Here is a 20051-nt window from a genome sequence, read left to right on the forward strand (position 1 = left end):
CCACTCAGTGATGTCTGCCTCAAAGCCATTACTACACAACCGGAAAGAAGAGGACGGGGACCTGTACCCCATGGTTGTGATTGTGGGCGCAGGCAGCATTCTCGTGGACTGAGGTGCATATGTTCATTACTCACCACATTCGATGCCATGGAGGCAACACTGAGCCCTAGAGGGCCTGAGGAAAGTGAGGGGGGAGTCAGTGTAGGGTGGTCAAGCCTATTTTCCAAAACGATTGGGACATGAAGTTTGTTTTAATTTTGAGCCGTTTTAAAAAAAGATTTTATTATTATTTTTTTTTCTTAGAAGTCAAGGGACGAAGAAAAAGAGGCAGAGAAACATTGATCTGCTGTTGGTTGCCAGTTGCCTCTTGCCTCTCGCAAGCCCCCAACTGGGGACCTGGCCTGCATCCCAGGCATGTGCCCTGACTGGGAATCAAACTGGTGTCCTTTTGATTTCACAGGCCGGCACTCAGTCCACTGAGCCGCATGTGCTGCCTCCATGTATTTAAAGCGCACAATTTGCTAAGTTTTGACATAGGTGTGAACCTATGAAACCATCATCACAGTCCTGATAGTGACCACACCTGTCCTTCATTGCTCACTAGCTGCCACTGAGGCCACATGGACCTAGGTAGGACAGAAGAACTTGTGGAGTAAATACAGTTACCATAGCTTATTCTCTAAAAATTGTGGAAAATCTATGTTTTTGTTTTGTTTGTAATTCTCACCCAAGAATATGTTTATTGATTTTAGAGAGAGAGGAAAGAAGGGAGACAGACAGAGACACCCATGTGACAGAGAAACATTGATGGGTTGCCTCCCATATGTGCCCCAACTGGGAATTGAACCCACAACCTTTTGGTGTACAAGACGACTCTCCAACCGAGTCCAGGGCTCGTGTTGCCTGTCTGCTCAGCCAAAAAGCAGAAACAGTGATGGGATTGTAGTTGTGCTTTTATTAATGTCATGCCAGCAGTCTGAGAAGGAGGCAGGTAAAAACCCTAACATCCATCTTCCCTTGAGCTTTCAGAAGAAAGTTTATTTAGGGGAAACTGTGAAATTGGGAGGGTGAACTTCCTAGTGGGCGTGCAGACATGGAGTCGTGCTGATTCTCTCAGGAAGGAGCGCTGACAAGGGAGTCAGGCAGCTTCTTCCCAAGCTGGCTCCCACCTATCTCTCCCTTTGCGTTAGAATTTCTCTCTTCCCCTGACACTTCTGGTTATGGCCTGGGAGGTTATGTATTCTCTCCTTAGTGAGGTGAGCTTTTGGCATTCACCAGCTGGCTATTAATTGCTCAGTTTGGCCTTGTTGAATGTTATTTCAGTTTTCCCATTCCACTTTCCCAGGAATTTTCCTAGCTTCTTAGTATCCTGTCTCAATTTTGCCTCAGTTACACCTGTGCCTCCACGTCCATTTATTCCTCAGAAACCTCGGCCACTTGCTGGATTATCCTCTCTTCCCACCCCACCAGGTGCCCAAGCTGGGCATGCACTTGTGGCACAGCCCTCCCTTCCCAGTGGACTGTTAGCATCACCATCGTGTCCAGATTTCCCCCTAATAATATTACTGTGAGCTCCCCTGCCCCACACACTGTCCAGCCCTCCTGTAGACGGGCCCATCCAAAAGCCCCTCCCACAGCACCAGGCCTGTGGGTCCGGCTGCCCACTGAATTATTGCACTCAGCTCTTCTATCAACATTAGTAACACTCAATCAAATCTGTGGAGAATTTCAATGAATTTATTTGAGGCAAACTGACGACCGTTGTCTGGAAGCAAAACCTCAACAGAATGAGAAACTGTTCCAGAGAATGGCAGTTATGCACCTTGTTTTATACGTTACAATCGAAGGAAGAGCTGGAAGTGGGTTACATAAATCCAGTGGAGATAGACGACGGGGGTGGGAGGAAGCAAAGGGGGAAAATCTCTGGCATTGGACAAAAAGTAAAATGATAGACATGTACTTCCTTCACACAGGTGGGTACAGAATAGTTAGCAGTCAACAGATAACATGATGACGATGATGATGAAGGGATCTGTGATCTCTGGTGTAGTGCCTCTGCTTTGAAGGGTCTGGAAAAAGAGAAATTACTTTGTTTTTGCGAAGGCATGTTTGTCAGGTAATGTATCCTAGATGAGAAAAGACAACACATAGGCGTAAGTTTATGTGAAGTACGACATTTGTTAGGAAAGATTTCAGCCTAGGACATGACAATCTGCTATCGACTTATTTTATTTTATTGATTTATTTTATTGAAATATTTTGTGTATTTTTTATTTTTTAGAGAGAGGAGAGGGAGGGAGAAAAAGGGAGAGAAACATCAATGTGCAAGAGGTAAATTGATAGGTTGCCTCTCCCATGCTCCCTACTGGGGGCCTGGCCCACAACCCAGGCACGTGCCCTGGCTGGGAACCAGAGTGGTGACCCTTTGGTTCATAGGCTGGCACTCAATTCACTCAGCCACACCAGCCAGGACTCTAGTCATTATTTTTAAAAAAACAATATAAATTCGGCCTTCACGGCCCCGAGAGTGGCGAGGACCGAGCGGGGAGGGCGGGCAAGCGCTCCAGCCTCGGCTGCATTACACCGTTTCCCATCTGCCCGCGTCCGCCGCCAGAGCTGGAGCCGGCATGTTCAGGATGCCGGGATGTTCAGGATGCTGAGCAGCGGTTTTGAGGATGATCCCTTCTTCTCTGATTCTTTTAATGCTCACCGAGAAAGTATGAGACAGATGATGAGAAGTTTTTCTGAACCTTTTGGGAGAGACTTGCTGAGCATCTCTGATGGCAGAAGAAGAGCTCACAATCGCACAGGACGTGATGATGGGGAAAATCACTTGACTCGTACAGATGTCAACCCTTTTCAGGCCATGGACCGAATGATGTTAAATATGCAAAACAGTATGCAGGAATTACAAAGAAATTTTGATCACCTTTCAATGGATCCAAATGGACATTCGTTTACTTCTTCCTCAGTTATGACTTATTCCAAAGTAGGAGACGAACCACCAAAGGTTTTCCAGGCCTCAACTCAAACCCGTCGGGCTCCAGGAGGAATAAAGGAAACTAGGAAGGCATTGAGAGATTCTGACTGTGAACTAGAAAAAAATGGCTATTGGCCATCATCTCCACGACCGAGCTCATGTCATTAAGAAATCGAAGAACAGCAAGACTGGAGATGAAGAGGTCAACCAAGAGTTCATCAATATGAATGAAAGTGATGCTCATGCTTTTGATGATGAGTGGCAAAATGAGGTTTTAAAGTACAAACCAGGGGGACAGTGGCGCAATCTAGAAAACACCAGGATGCGAGGTGTTGGGCGTGAGAATTCAGGATCTCGAGAACTTAAAAGAAGGGAGAAACCTCATCAAAGCCCAGCCATTGAACACGGAAGAAGAGCAGACGCTTTTGTGGACAAACTCAACGTCAAAGGCTCACCTGTGAAAATCAACAAAAAATAAATAGCCCTGCATTTGAAGTGTTTAGTTTGGGTTGTTTTAACAGAGAAAATAATGGTGCTGGGTAATACACATAAGACCAATCTCTTGTTGTTAAATCAATGCTGTATTTCACAACTTTCTTCTGATATCTCAATGTAAAGGAAGTGCTAGCTTTATAATTGTCCCTACTTGAGGAATAAAACTTTGATTTTCAACAACATGGCAGAGTTGTTAAACATTCTATCGAACTCTTTACTTTAAAACATACTAGTTTTTAAAGTCCTCGTGCTTGATTTTGCTTTCCCAGTAATTTTCCAATTGGCTAGGTATTCTTTTACACAAGACTGAATGTGGGGCTAATTCTATATAATTAATTATAAGAAAGTTAAATTGTTAAAAAGTGGTCTCAATTTTCAGTAATATTACACTAGAGTCATGTTAATAAAGGTTAAAATTATTTAGCTCAAATTTTGTAATGTGTTGTATAGCCAGCTAGCTTAAAGAGTTTTTTAAAAAATAAAGCAAAACTATACTAGTACTGCCTTATGAGAAAATAGTTCTTATTTTGATAAAGAAAATAAAGGACAATCAAATAGTTTGTTTTTAAAGAAATATTTTCAATGGCTAATTTTCATGAATTTCCTTCTTGTAGTTTTTTATATAGTATTTTTTGTTCTATATTCTTAACATTCATTAGACTTCACATGACCTTTCTGAGTAACTTCTTAAGGTAGCATATTTCTACGCTCCTTTCTCACAAACAGCTTAATCTGGCTCCGCGGTTAACACTCCAAAGCTGGAGCGTCCTTGAAGAAACTCTGCTCAGCCTTTGTGTGACATTTAGGAAACGCATTTGGTGTCTGCAAACCCAGGTGGTGGGTTGTCTCAGAATTTCTTAGGTGATGTGTGTGTCTGAGCAAGGTATTTAATAATTCAGTTGTTCCCTTTTAATGATACCATTCACAAATTCAGCTCTAGCATTTTTATTCTAGAATTCAAACATTAATTTGTTCTTATAAAAGTTAGGTTTGAACTTTATTAAAATCTAAAACTATCCCTTATGTCTTTGTTGTTTCAAGGGGAAAAATAAAACAGAAAATCCACTATCGCTCTATAAAAAAAACAAACAAAAAACACAATATAAATTCTATGTAAATAGTTTTTATAGAGAGGACTATAAAAAACTATGTAGAATTTATATTGCATCACATATCATAGGTAGTACAGAAGATTATAATGTACAGAAAGATATGTGTAGGCTATATGCAAATCCAGTGCCATTTTATATGAGGGACTTGAACATCCACGGACTTTGATATGTGCAGGGTCCTCTGCATTGAACCAATCTCTGGTGGATACTGAGGAACAACTGTATATCTAAGAATATGGAATAAGGCCCTGGCTGGTGTACGTAGCTTAGTGGATTGAGTGTGGGCGTGTGAATCATAGGGTCGCTGGTTCGATTCCCAGTCTACGGCGCATGCCTAGGTTTCAGGCCAGGTCCCCAGTGGGGGAGCATGTGAGAAGCAACAACACATTGATGTTTCTATCCCTCTCTTTCTCCTTCCCTTCTCCTCTCTCTAAGAATAAATAAAATCTTTTTTTTTTAAGAATATGGAGTAAGAAATATGTATACAGTAGTGTTCTTCAATGGGTAGGCACTGACTCTATAGGAAAGAGAGAGGTGTCTATGGGAACTGTTGGTAGAATGTGTCATCATACGAAATTCCAACGCTATAGAGAATTTGTTTTTTATCTTCACCCAAGAACATTGTTTTCATTGCTTTTCAGAGAGAGAGAAAGGAAGAGAGAGAGAGGAGATAGAGACATTGATGTGACCAGGGAATCAAAGCCACAACCTGGGTGTTCCCTGACCTGGAATCAAACCCATGACCTTTGGTCTACTGGAAGATGCTCCAACCAACTGAGCCACAGCTGCTATGGCAAGAATTTTTGTAAAAGTTTATTTGAGTCAATATTATGAAATATGCCTGGGAGGAAGATCTCAACTGATTCCTGGAATAAGAGTTTTTCAGTTTCTTTATGCTGTAGAAATTAAGGAGGGAATGTAAGGACAATAACATGGAGTTTGAGGACAGCAAAGTGGGAACTGGATTACAGGAAAGTTACCAAAATTGTGTGCTCCCTTGACAGTTTCTGCTTCCTTCAGCATTATTACTGCTGGTATTTCAAAGGTGTCTTAATCTACATGGACAAGAACAATTAACTGGGTTGTCCTATAACATTTCACTGAAATTTCAGGCCTAGGGTGTGACTACCCACCATGCCATGCTCAGTTAGGCATTTATGATCAGAACACCCAGAAAGACTCCTTACCATAAACTCTCTTTTTTCCAGCACTTACTGCTGTTTGTTCACCTAATTTGGAATATCCTTCTTCTTTCCTTCCAGCCACGGCTCTGTATGGAGTCATTTCCATTGCTTTTAGCCAATCATTAAAAAAAAAAAAAGACATATTAATCTCAGACTCCATGCATTTGAAGAGCCACAGCAATACCAACGTGGCCAGGAGTACAGATGGACATGGGGTCCAGGTTATTGGTGGCTGCAAACAAAGAATTGAATGGACTACACGAACAGAATTAAGTGAAGCAAGTGAGATTTATTAAGAAAAGTATGCTTCCAAAGATACCTGAGTGGGCCACCTCTGACCAGAGACTGGCCCCCTTCCGCCAAAAGGCTGTAGGCTCCTACTGCATGTGTGAGTGGTTATATAACTTCTTCGTTACTTTGCGTGTGTTTTCCAATAACTTTCCTTGATTGCCCACTCCGGGGCATCAAACTATAGTGCTAATGTATTATGATGATATTAGGCAAAAAACGTGCAACTTTGGGCTCTCGGTGTCCTTAGGCACAGGTGCTTCCTGCCTCGTGCTTTCGAAAAGCCAGAAGTGTCAAAGGCTATCAGGGCACAAGGTTCTTGATAAATCGGATGCGCAGCTCTGCAGGTGTCAGCAGGCCTAGTCCCAGAGACTTCCTCTTCCCTATTCTCTCTCTCGCCTCACAGCGATGCCTGGACTATTTATGCGTGTGAATGACTCTATAGAAGGATATAGAGAATGACTCTATACATAGATATGCCCTTTTAGATTAAAGATTTGAGAACATCTCAAATTTTTTTAAAATTATTTTTTATTGATTATGCTATTACAGTTGCCCCAATTTTTATCTTCTGGGAGCAGATGAGCTTCACGCATCATTAAATTATGTCTTTGGCTTCAGTAAACAATAAGCAAAGCCTCTCTCTGTAGATAAGAATACTTAACTTTTGCGTGATTCCTAGCATAGCAAACATTTTAGTGGCTCAGGACGAAGTTTTTTCTTGAGGCCTCTGGATCCCTGGAAACTACATTACCCAGAAGATTGGGCGCTGAGTTGATCCAATGAAAGAGTAGGAAACAGTATTTCCTGAGAGTTCAGTTATTGGGAGGGACATCCGTTGTCCTTCTTCTGGCGGTATTTTTTACCTAAAGAGGTTCATCGGGCAGGTTTGTCAGACCTCGGAGGCGAAAAGGGGTCCAGTTCCCTTCACTCGCGGGTGGAAGGCTCTGCGACGCTCCACCCCTTAAAGTGACTGGCACCTGGGACCAAACAGACCCAAGTCCCCTGCACCCCATCCGCACCCGCCCAGCTCCGCCCACAGAGCCAGATGGCTGCTGCTGCGCTGCAGCGCCGGACTGAGGTGAGTGCGTCTCCCCCCCCACCCATCTCCGATCCTCCCCTCTCACCTCACCGAGCGCTGCAGCCGGGATGCGGATGCGGGGCGTCTGTCACTTCCTGCAGCCCAGGCCTCGGTGTACCGGACGTGAGGGAGGCTGAGTGGAGACAGGTGTGTTGTGGCTCCTGCGGGGACAGCAAGTACAATGCAGAGGGGACCAGGGTTATTTGCATCTGAAATGTACGTGCTCTTCTGGGTGTCTAACAATGAAGTGAAGGTCAGAGGCTGGCAGGGAGGACTGCAGAGTCTCATTGGGCTTTCCCCGGCTGTGGGACCCGGCAGTGGATGGCGTTGTGCTGGGTGGTGGTGGAGTTTCTCCAGCACTCTCTCTGGGTGCCGTGGGCCGCCCACCGGGTGAGTGGAGAGAGATGCCGGTGATGCAGAGCAGAATGGTCGCAGAGCTGTGGGGGTGGGACTGTGGGAACCCAAGGTGTTAGAAGGTAGTGTGTACACAGTGGTGCACACATGTGTAGGTCGTGTGAGCTGATGGCCCCAAGGCCCTGGGGTGGGACCAGGTGAAGCAGGAGCCCACGTTTGCTGAGTGTAGCAGGTACAGTCTGAGAGACTTTGGGGCAATTGCTCTGCAGGAAGGATGGGGTCCTGCAGGTATGGCCCGCAGCTTGGATGAGGTCTGTGTGTCCCCACTGCCTGTTGCTGAGGGCTGAATGCAGTCATTACTGGTCCCTGAGCAGTGAACAGGCATCCCAGTCTCCAGGGCCTGATATCTCCTCTGATGCGGGAGCCCTGGAGGAGGATGAACAGGCAGGAGATGTGTGAGGTGGTGGACTGTGAGGTTCTCAGAAAGACAAAGTTTGTGGTTTCCTCTGTCCCCATCTTGACAGGCCAGTGTGACCTTTGTCGACGTTGCCGTGCACTTCTCCTGGGAGGAATGGAGGCTGCTTGACGAGGCTCAGAGACGCCTGTACCTTGATGTGATGCTGGAGAACTTTGCTCTTACATCCTCACTGGGTAAGACTTTTACAGTTTCACCAGTGATGTGGACTGGGCTCTGTCCTGCCCCACTCTCCTCTCCCCAGAGGGTGCTCTGTCCTTCTCACATGTGGACCACAGGCCCTGCTTCCCTCTGCAGCCCGCTGTGTTTCTAGGGCTGGGTGGCTGCACTGCCCTCTTCTCTGGGCTGCAGCCCCAGTACCTGCTGGACTGACCTCTTCTCCTAGGGACGGATGGCAGTGAGCCTGATGCATTCCACTGCGCTTGCCCCTCCCTAGTCGGCTCACTGTGGCTGGATCCCTGGTACTTGTTTTGATCCCTTCCTTTAGCTGACATTTCCTAGGGCCTCCCTTTGACACAAATCTCAGGCATTGTCATCATCACCATTTACCTGAATCATGGGCCTCTTTTCAAGACCCTTTTGCACAGTTTTTAGAATTTTCAATAGATATCTTTTCTTTTTGTTTTTGTTCCAGCATTGCTGATATGTAAAATGGTATAAATTTGAGGTATAAAATGTGACCATTCTCTATATGTAAACATGGTGAATTAATTGTGAAATCAAGTTAATGAACACTTTCCTCACCTGGTATAATCACTTTTTTTTTTGTAATAGCACTTAAAATATACTTTCCTAGTAAATTGTATGTGTAAAATATAGCATTATTAACTGGAGTCACAAGGCTTTACATTAGATCCTCAGAACTTACTCATCTTAGATATGAAGTTTTGTATCTTTTGACTGATAACTACCTATGTCCCCCTTTCCCTGACCCTCTCATTCTATTATTCCGCGAGTTCAACTTTTTTTTCAAAGATTTTATTTTATTTTTTATTTTATAACGAAGGGAAGAGAGAGGGAGAGAAACATCGGTGTGGGAAATGAACATCAGTCTGTTGCCTCTCACGAGCCGCCAGCTGGCATCCTGGCCCACAACCCGGGCATGTGCCCTGCCCAGGAATCAAACCCGGGACATATTGGTTTGCAGATTGGCACTGAGTCCACTGAGCCACACCAGCCAGAGAGAGTTCAATTTCTTTTTGTTTAAAAGACTCCGCTTCTAAATGATATCATCCAGAATTTATCTTTCTGTGACTGGCTGATTTAATTTAGCATAAGGGTGTCCAGGTTCGTTCAACTGGTCATATACAGCAGGATTTCTTGTCTTTTTAAACTTTTTCTTATTTTGTTAAATTCTTTTTATTTATTTATTGAAATTTCAGGGGAATTTCCTTTATTAAGGCTAAATAGTATTCGAAAGTCGTGTGAGCACTTGCTCGTGCGGGCGTGTGAGGAAGCATGTTAGTTTGATGCCGTGCTACTCGGTTATTTTAGATGCCTTTTCCTCCGTTACTTGTGGTGTCATATCCAAAAAAATCTTTGACCAGGACACCAGCAAGTTTCACCTGGACAACTCTTGTTAGTATTTCCGGTAAGGCATGATGAAATTTCTCAGCTGTTTTTAACCTAGAGAAGTATGTATTTCGCCTACATTTCGGAAGGACAGCTTCCTGGAAGTATTCTTTTTTTTTTTTTTTTTTTTTTTAATATATTTATTGATTATGCTATTACAGTTGTCCCATTCCCCCCCCACTCCACTCCATCCTGCCCACCCCCCTCCCTCCCACATTCCCCCCCATAGTTCATGTCCATGGGTCATACTTATAAGTTCTTTGGCTTCTACATTTCCTACACTATTTTTACCCTCCCCCTGTCTATTTTCCACCTATCATCTATGCTAATTATTCTCTGTACCTTTCCCCCTCTCTCCCCCTCCCACTCCTTTAATGACAACCCTCATGTTCTAGTTGTTTGCCTAGTTTGCTCTCGTTTTTGTTTTAGGTGTGGTTGTTAATAACTGTGAGTTTGCTGTCATTTTTACTGTTCCAATTTTTGATCTTCTTTTTCTTAGGTAACTCCCTTTAACATTTCATATAATAAGGGCTTGGTGATGATGAGCTTCTTTAACTTGACCTTATCTGAGAAGCACTTTATCTTCCCTTCCATTCTAAGTGATAGCTTTGCTGGATACAGTAATCTTGGATGTAGGTCCTTGCGTTTAATCTTGGGTAATGTAATTATGATGTGCCTTGGTGTGTTCCTCCTTGGGTCCAGCTTCTTTGGGACTCTCTGAGCTTCCTGGACTTCCCGGAAGTCTATTTCCTTTGCCAGATTAGGGAAGTTCTCCTTCATTATTTGTTCAAATAAGTTTTCAATTTTTTGTTCTTCCTCTTCTCCTTCTGGCACCCCTATAATTCGGATGTGGGAACGTTTCAAGGCGTCTGGGAGGTTCCTAAGCCTCTCCTCATTTTTCCAAGTTCTTGTTTCTTCATTCTTTTCTGTTTGGATGTTTGTTTCTTTCTTCTGGTCCACACCATTGATTTGAGTCCCAGTTTCCTTCTCATCACTATTGGTTCCCTGTACATTTTCCTTTGTTTCTCTTAGCATAGGCTTCATTTTTTCATCTGTTTTTCGAATAGATTCAACCAAGTCTGTGAGCATATTGATAACCAGTGCTTTGAACTGTGCATCCGATAGGTTGGCTATCTCTTCCTCGCTTAGTTGTATTTTTTCTGGAGCTTTGAAGTGTTCTGTCATTTGGGCCATTTTTTTTTTTTTTTTTTGTCTTGGCGCGTCTGTTACTTTAAGGGGCGGAGCCTTAGGTGTTCACCAGGGCGGGGTAACGCTGGTTGCTGCGCTGTGACGCTGTACGAGGGGGAGGGGCCGAATGGGAGCAATGGCGCCCGCCTCACTCTCCTCCGGATTTCAATCTTTCACTCCGTTACCCACAATCAAACTGGGCCACTCTGGTGCTGGTTCCCGAGTAAGTGGGCCTGTACACACTCTAGGCCCCTGTGGGTCTCTCCAACAACCTCTTCTGTGAGGCTGGGAGTCTCTCCTGCTGCCGCCCCAGGGGTGCTTTCAATCAGAGGTTTGAGGCTTTATTTCCGGGAGCTGGAGCCCTGGGTTGCACGGTCTGCTTCGTTGCCTGCCGTTCGTCAGGTTTATCTGTGGGCGAATTTGGTGCCGCAGGGTGCTACCCGCTGCTCTGCCTGCCCCACTCTCCGCCACTCTGAGTCCGGCCCTCTCGGTTTATCTGCGCAAATGTGGGGCTGCAGGGTCTGCTAGTGCTCGGACTGCCTGCGCCATTTGTCCCACACTCCGCCAGTCTCAGTCCCGCCACAGCCACGCGAGTCATCTCCACCCCGGTGCCCGTCTCCGCCCCTCCTACCAGTCTGGATGAATGGTTATTTTCTATTTTCTTGGTGTTGGTCCCCCTTGCTGTTCGATTCTCTGTCAGTTCTGGTTGTGCGAGGAGGCGCAGTGTGTCTACCTACGCCGCCATCTTGGTTCTCCGGAAGTATTCTTATTTGGCATTTTTTTCTTCACTATTTTAAATTTATCACCCATCCCTCCAGGTGTGCAGTTTCTGCTCATAAATTCACTCGTACCTGATAGAGGTTCTCTGTGTGCAACCAGTTTCCTTTTTCTTCAGCTTTCAAAATTCGGTTTTTGATTTTTGAGGGGTTCGTTATAAAGTGTCTCACTGAAGTCTCAGCGAAGATCTTTTTGTTTTGAATTTGTTTGTGGACCTGTCGGCATCTCTCCTGATTTGGGAAGTTGTCTCCCTCCCTCCCTTTTTTTTTTTTTTTTTTTGGAGAGAAAGGGGGATGGGAAAGAGAAGAGGAGGAGAGAAATGATGATCTGAGAGAAAAACATTTGTTTGTTGCCTTTCTTATATGCCCTGACCAATAACAAAAGCAGCACCCTGGGCGTATGCCCTCACATGGAATCAAACCGGTGAACTTTGCAAGATGACCCCCAACCGACTGCAACACAGCAGTCAGGCTCGCCATTATTTCCTTAAATAAGCCTCCTGACCCTTTCTCCCTCACTTCTCCTTCTAGCGCTCCCACACTGCCAATATTATTTCCCTTGATGACATCCATAAACTATGTAGTCTGTTTCCAGGCTTTTTTCCCCCTTGACTGGATGATTTGCAGTGACCTGATGATGGGTCACATCAGAGATTGTTCTCCTGCTTCAGTAACTTGCCATTGACGTTCTCTATTGTGTTTTTCATTCCATTCTTTGTATTTTGGGGTCCTGAGTTTTTTCGAACTCCTTGAACTATATATTTTTTTTGTCTCTGAACTTGATGTGTTCATGCACTGTTTTCTTGATTTTCCTGAGTTGTCTCTCTGTGGTCTCTTGGACCTTGGTGAGATTCTGTAAAACAGGTATTTTGATTTCTTTATCCAGAACTTTGTTGGCTTCACTTGGTGGAAACTTACTGTGCTGTTTTGGTGATACCATGGTTCCATGATTCTTTGCGTTGCTAACAGCCTTTTATTGCTGGCTTTCATTTGACAGATCAGTCACCGCTCCTGTCTTTAACTGCTTTTTTCTCGGTGTAGAAAGGTCTCCCCATTGGGTCGGTTGCAATGTCATTGGACTGCCAAGGTGTGGCAGTTTGGGCTCTGGGGAGGAACCAGCATGTTACCGCCAAGCGGCTCTGTGAGCTGAGGTCAAGCATGGCAAATAAAGTAGAGAATCTCAATGCCGAGGCAGCAAGGTTAACGCTCAGCTATTTATTCATGTTGAAGCTGTGTATGGTGTGAACCAGGACTGTGTTCTGATCATACCAGAAACATTTTCCATTTAACAAGTGTTTTTGTCATGGCCACTTTGCTGACTAGTCCATTTTAGTACTTTGTCATCTCTATTCTCACTTTTAGCCCATAAAGAATCTCCGCCTCTCTGGGCTTCGTATCTCACACATTTCTCTCATCTCTCTGTTTATTGCTCTGTGACATCAGTGCACAATGGGCATCCGTACATTGGCCTTGAATGACAGCTACTCTGCTGCAATTGGTTTTTCCTAGGTTTGGACAAGTGCTTCTACATGGCCTCACATCACCAGTCATAGTTTTTACAGGAAATTTGGCAGATGAATAAGTTTTAGAGCATGCTTCTCTTCCTTGTGATGTACATTACACTTGTGTCTTCTCTCTGTGAGGTAATGCTCAGGAGCCACTTCACCAACCAGATTTTAACTCCCCTGATTGAAAACCATTCCATAGACTCAATCCCAGATGTGACAAATGCACATCTGTGGTGACATTGCTCCATTCCTATAGTCAGCATGTACTTCACCATCATTTATTTATGTTCAGGTTGCTGCTCTGGACCAGAAGATGTAGAAGCCCCCGTTGAACAGAGTGTTTCTGTGGGAGTGTCACAGGCCAGCACCTCCAGGGCAGCTCTCTCTTCCCTGAAGACCCACTTCTGTCAGACTTGTGGTCCAGTCTTGAGAGACATATTCCAATTGGCTGAGCACCAAGGAACACCACACAGCCACACAGTGTTCAGGTGTGGGGTGTGTATGAAACAATTTAATTGTAGTACAAACCTCCAAACACACCAGGAGCAGCACCTGGGAGTGAAACCCTTAAGAAGCAGTGTGGACAGGGCCTTGTTTGTGAAGAGCCATAGATTCTATGTTTCAGAAAAGCCCTTCATTTGTGATGAAATCGGGAAGAACATCCTGGCCACCTCAGAACATCTACAGCAGCAGAACACTCGGGTCAGAGAGGAGCCCAACAAAGTCACCCAGCGTGGGGCAACAGTACAAAAGAGAAAAACTGGTTCCACCCCGGCAAAATGTAGAAAAGCCTTCAGCCACAAAAATTCACGCAATCCAAGACAGGATGTTCGCGCTGGAACACAGTGTTTTCTGTGCCGTGAATGTGGGAAAGCGTTCAGGTATCGATCCTCATTACTTGTTCACCAGAGGATTCACACCAGTGAAAGACATCATGCGTGTAGCACATGTGGCAAGTCTTCCAGGCCAAACTCAGCCCTCAGTCAGCATCAAAGAATTCATCGTGGGGCAAGGCGGTGCACATGCAGCAAATGTGGGAAGTCCTTTAACCAAAAATTTGTCCTCCTGTATTCCAGGAGGGGTCATAATGGAAAAACGTGTGACTTGTGCCATGAATGTGCACAATCTTGTAGCCGTAGATCCATCCTTATTAGAGAACAGACGGCTCACTCTGGAGAACAGCATTATGAGTGCACGCAATGCGGGAAGGTCTTTAGACGAAAATTTTGCCTTATTGTGCATATGAGAGTTCACTCTGGAGAAAAGCCTTATCAGTGTAGTTCATGTGGGAAATGTTTTACCAATAGTTCTGTCTTTCATTATCATAAGAAAGTTCACACTGGAGCGAGGCCTTATCAATGCAGTGAATGTGGGAAATCTTTTGCATTTGGTTCTAATTTCAGGGCTCATCAGAGAGTACACACAGGAGAAAGACCTTATGAGTGCAGTGACTGTGGGAAATCCTATTTCCGAAGGCATCACCTTCTCACACACCAGAGAGTTCACACTGGAGAAAGGCCTTATCAGTGTAATGAGTGTGGGAAATGTTTTACCACTAGCTCTGGCTTTTATTGTCATAAGAAAGTTCACACTGGAGAAAGACCTTATCAGTGCCATGAATGCGGGAAATCTTTTGCATTCGCTTTCATCCTCAGTAATCATCAGAGGGTACACACAGGAGAGAGACCTTATCAGTGCAGTGAATGTGGGAAATCATTTATTCAGAGACATCACCTTCTTCTGCACCAGAGAGTTCACACAGGAGAAAAGCCTTATCAGTGTAGTGAATGTGGGAAATGTTTTACTACTAGCTCTGTGTTTCATTATCATAAGAGAGTTCATACTGGAGAAAGGCCTTATCAGTGTACTGAATGTGGAAGATCTTTTGCATTTGGTTCCAACCTTAGGGCCCATCAGAGAGTACACACAGGAGAAAGACCTTATAAGTGCAGTGACTGTGGGAAATCCTTTTTCCGAAGGCATCACCTTCTTACACACCAGAGAGTTCACACAGGAGAAAGGCCTTATCAGTGTAATGAGTGTGGGAAATCTTTTGTATCTGGTTTTAGCCTCAGAAATCATGAGAGAGCTCACACAGGAGAAAAGCCCTACAAGTGCAGTGTGTGTGGGGCATCTTTCGCCACTAAGAGGAAACTCCGTTACCATCAGGAAGTCCACAGTGGAGAAGGGCCTCATGAGTGCCGTGAATGTGGAAAGTCTTTTACCTCTCGTTACGCCCTCCGTGATCACCAGAGAAATCATACAAGCAAAAGGCCTTATGAGTGTACTAAGTGTGGGAAGTCCTTTACATCAAATTCTAACCTCATTGCACACTGGAGAGTTCACACTGGAGAAAAGCCTTATCAATGTACTGAATGTGGGAAATCTTTTTCCTCGGGCTCTGGCCTCCGTTATCATCAGAGTGTTCACACGGGATTAAGTCCTTATGAGTGTAAGGAATGTGGGAAATCTTTTCCCAGGAGCTCAGCACTCATTCGACATCAAAGAACTCACACGGGTGAAAGGCCTTATGTGTGCAGTGAGTGTGGGAAGTCTTTTATCCAGAGAAATCACCTTCTTGTACACCAGAGAGTTCACACAAGATGAAGGCCTTATGATTGCAACAAATGGTCAAAATCCTTTAAGGATAGTTCCCAGTTCACTGGTCAGTTCACAATGGTTTAGGGCATGTGAGTGCAAAAATGTAGGAAATCCTTTAGCCACAAATCTCATATTCTTACTACCTTAGATTTCATATTTGAAAATTGTTTTTGGGTGTGGGAATTGTAGGGAGTGTTTTAACTGTATCTCTGGTGTTTGTTATCGTCTGAGAGTTCGCACAGGATGAGGCTTGAGGTAGCAAAGATGAAAAATCTTTTGCTGGCTCTTGACAGTCTCTTCACCACCATAGAGTTCACTCAGGGGCAAGGCCTTATAAGTAAGTGCATGGAATATGAGAAATCCTTCGAGTTTACCTCATCATCCAGCACAGCATTTACACTGGAGAAAGAACTCACATGCGCGAGGGAATACTACGCACTTCCGTTGTTCAGTGCGGTGACACTGGAAGAAACCACTAGGAGCCGTCCCTCTGAATTCGTTCTCGTATGTCCAGTTGTCCACAGGTGGGAGCATATTGACGAGTAGTTTCTTGTATTTATTAGCTCTCTCTGCATGTGGTAATATGTCTGCTCATACTTTTCCCTTTTATGAACTGTCATTTTCCTTTAACAGTAGGACAATGAAAAAACATATGTATATTGGAATTTTACTCATTTTTGAATATGAGTGAATTTTTTGCTTAACAGATTGTTTTCAATATTAGAAAAATGTTAATTTTTTAAAAATTTTATTTAGTTATAGAGACTGGGGAAGGGAGGGAGAAAGAGAGAGAAACTTCAATGTAGGAAAGAAACATTGATTGGTTGCCTCCCACACTCCAAACCCGGTACCAGGCCTGCAACCCAAGGCGAACGTCTTGACTGGGATCAAACATGCAACCTTTAGGTTTGCAGGATGACGCCGAACCCACTGAGCCACCTCAATCAGCACTATTTTTTTATTCAACTTTTCTTTAATCCACAGGTTGTTCAGTAATGTATGGTTTAATGTCCACATATTTGTGAACTTTCTAGCTTTTATCCTCTTAGTGGTTTCTAGTTTCCAACCCTTGTGTTCAGATAAAATTCTTGAGTTAATTTCAGTCTTATTAAATTTATAAGTAGTTTTTTTAAATTTACAAGTGTTTTAATGAAACCTAGGATCTCTCCTAGAGAATGTTTTCTGACCACTTGAGAATGTACATTCTGTGATAGATCTACGAAAATGACCTATATATACATTTATTAGGTCCATTTTCTATAAATGTTCAAATAAAAAAAAACCTGTTGAAATCAAATATCTTTTTACCAATTTTTCTGTCTGGATTTTCTACTCACATTTGAAAGATTAGTATAGGAGTGTACTATTATGAATCCATTCGCTTTCTTTTTTCAAAAATTTTTACTTATTTAATTACTTTTTTGGAGAGGGGAAGGGAGGGAGAAAGAGGAGAGAAACATTGATGTGCAGTGAAACACTGGTAACATCGATTAGTTGCCTCTTGTATGTGCAGCAACCGGGCACCGAATCCACTATCCAGGCATTGTGTCCTGATCGTGAATTGAACTCGGGACTTTTCCTTTGCAGGATGATCCCCAGCCTACTGAACTACACCAGTTAGGGCTTGTTAGCTGTCTTTTTTTCATCCTCACCAAAGGAAATGTTCATTTTCCCTAGAGAAAGATGAGGGAGGGGGAGAGAGACAGAAAAACATCAACTTGAAAGAGAAACATTGATTGTTTACATTCCTTTTATACCCCAGCTGGGGGTCAAGTCAACAACCTAGGTTTGTGCCCAGAGCGGGAGTTGAAGCTGCACCCTTTTGTACTGGATGATGCTCCCACCAACCGAGCCATCAGGCCAGGGCTGTCTTTTCTATAGACCAGTCTGTTAATATTTGCTAAATATAATTAGCAAGTATAATCAGTCGCATCTGTGTTTGGTGCATATACATTTTAATTGTGATATCTTCTTGATGAATCAATTTCTTATTTTTTTATTTATTGAATTCAGAGAAAGAGAGTAACATCGATCTGTTGTTTCACCTGTTATTCATTGATTGATTGATTCTTGTGTATGCCCTGACCAAGGACTGAACGCGCAACCTTGCTGTATCGGACTATGTTCTAAGCAGCTGAGCCACCTGGCCAGGATCTGAATGAATTTATCTTTTTTTTTTTTTGGATATTTTAGTTATTTATTTTTAGAGAGAGGGGAAGGGAGGGAGAAGGAGACAGATATATTAATGGATGAGAAATACATCAATAGGTTGCCTCTCACATGCCCCCAACTGGGGACCTGGCCTGCAACCCAGGCATGTGCCCTACTGGGAATTGAACGGTCAACCTTTCAGTTTGCACACCAGCAATCATTCCACTGAGTTGCACCAGCCAGGCCATCTTTATCTTTTTTTTTAAAATAAAATTTATTTATATTTAGAGAGAGGGCCAGGGAGGGAGTAAGAGGGAGAGAAACAATGTGAGAGACACGATCAGTTGCCTCTCATATACCCCCACTCAGGGAACTGGCTTCCAGCAATCACCACAATAACAGGCAAAAAAAACATCCTCTCTTTCGGCCTCAGTCTTCTTGTGTAAGATGGGGGTAAAGATTTGTCCTTCTCTGGGCCTCATTGCCCATTCTGGGAGTAGTGGCTACACCACAGCCATCATATATGGGTACCGACCCCACTGACAAGTATCCTCCCTGTTAACCTCCCGTCTCAGTGACAGAGCTTCCATCCTTCTAGCAGCTAACAATATAAATCCTGGAGTCATCCCTGACTCCTACCTTTTACTCCCTCACTGTTACAATCAGAAGATTTGCGTTGCCCAGGCTGCTGTGGCTCATTGGGTTGAGTGCTGGCCTGCAAACCCAAAGGTCACCAGTTCCAGTGCTGGTCAGGACACATGCCTGGGTTGCAGGACAGGTTCCCACTAGGGGGCATCTGAGAAGCAGCCAATCAATGTTACTCTCCTCCTTTCTCCATTCTTCTGACTAAAAAATAAATCTTAAAAAAAAATTTTCTTTAATTTTCTTTATTGATTTTAAAGAGTGAGAGGAGAGAGAGAAATACCAATTTGTTGTTCCATTTATTGATGCATTCATTGGTTGACGCCTGTATGTGCCCTGACCGCGGATCAAACTTGCAACCTTGGCGTATCTGGACAAAGCTGTAACCAACTGAGCTACTCAGCCTGGGAGAAAAAAGACATCTTTAGGGAAAACTTTGTGTTACTGTACTTTTAAAAACTGATTAAAAATCCATTTATTTTTCCTACCTCCATTACAATGAGCCATACATACCATCAACATGTACCTCAAATTCATGTGGATGGAACGGTTGTGGGAAAAACTCAGTTCTTGCTGACACAGTAAAGAATTACAAATTAGCAAGTCAGTTAGTACACAATCAGGGTTCATTCGTGTGAGAACCAGCCTTGCCAAGGTGGGGGAGAAGGGTGTAGGCAAAAAGCAAGGCAGGCAAGGATGGCAAGGCACCAGGTCCTTTGTCCTGAGGGCTTACACAGTTGGGATGGGGTGAGGGAGTTCCATGTTGATTGGTGGGTAACTAATGCCAGCTTCCCCCCGGGGGGTCATCACCACCTAAATGTAGGTATGTGTGGGGGTCTGTTAGCCCAACTCTTACCTTGCTCCAGACCACATTTGTTCATCTTGTAAACCAGATGTGTGACAGGAGGCAGTTAATTAAAGTTGAAGCAGTTACACAAAGTCGTTCATGGTCTCTTTCTGTGAGCACTAGGGACCTCCTTGTAAAACACAGTGACCAGAGGCAGGCAATTAACCAAAGTTGTTTTGTAGGCTTCTCCTTTGGACACTGGGGATCCCCTCTGACTGTCCCCCTCCTGCATTTTCTAACTTCTACCTAACAGAACCAGCCGGTGCATGTGCACTGAGCCCTGGGTGTAGGATTCCACCAGGCCAATCGCTGGGGGCAGGGACAGGACCACTGTCCCTGTGGGTCTAATGGAAAGACCTTTAAGTTAATAAAGATTATTCAAGAGCCATATGATCTCATGAAGTTTACTTTTCTTGATTTTGAATCTTCTTTGGACACCTCATCCCTTCTTTATTTTTCATTTTCCCTTGTTGGGAAGAAAATGTTTATCTCCTGACTGCTCCACAGTTGTCTTTGGAAGCACGTAGCTTTTGGTTTCACGTGTTTATAGCTGGAAGGGAATTTTGCTCAGGATGAATTAGATCTTGATTCTCACTCCTACCTGACAGAGATGATATTTAGATGTTTTGATTTCTTTATATCAAATTTAACTTACTGTACAGTCACACACTTTTTCCTTTATGTTTCCTGTCTTTGTCCACCGAAGAATTTAAGTTGCTTGTGCTCAGGGGTCTTTGTGACATTTCACATGTTCCTACAACAATGTCTGATGCTGAGTATTTGCTCAGTGAACATTT

At 43.9% G+C, this 20051-nt stretch overlaps 1 protein-coding gene and 1 pseudogene across 3 annotated transcripts; both read left to right on the forward strand.

Moving 5' to 3' along the window:
• Positions 1-2636: 2636 nt before the first annotated feature.
• LOC112313618 (myeloid leukemia factor 1 pseudogene) lies at positions 2637-3972 on the forward strand (annotated as a pseudogene).
• A 3209-nt stretch (positions 3973-7181) lies between these two features.
• On the forward strand, positions 7182-19898 carry LOC112313570 (zinc finger protein 256). 3 transcript variants are annotated; one of them, XM_071220071.1, is made up of 3 exons: positions 7182-7287; positions 8019-8145; positions 13306-19898. In XM_071220071.1, exons 2-3 carry the CDS (start codon positions 8112-8114, stop codon positions 15618-15620), a joined length of 2349 nt encoding a protein of 782 aa, XP_071076172.1. In that variant the 5' UTR covers positions 7182-7287; positions 8019-8111; the 3' UTR covers positions 15621-19898. The 3 variants fall into 3 exon arrangements, with proteins under 3 accessions (XP_071076172.1, XP_045059355.2, XP_045059354.2); XM_045203420.2 differs by having other exon boundaries at positions 7285-7356; XM_045203419.2 differs by lacking the exon at positions 7182-7287 and adding an exon at positions 7369-7530.
• Positions 19899-20051: the final 153 nt, after the last annotated feature.

This window comes from Desmodus rotundus, chromosome 12 (genome assembly GCF_022682495.2).
Source record: "Desmodus rotundus isolate HL8 chromosome 12, HLdesRot8A.1, whole genome shotgun sequence".
In the NCBI taxonomy this organism is placed as follows: domain Eukaryota; kingdom Metazoa; phylum Chordata; class Mammalia; order Chiroptera; family Phyllostomidae; genus Desmodus; species Desmodus rotundus.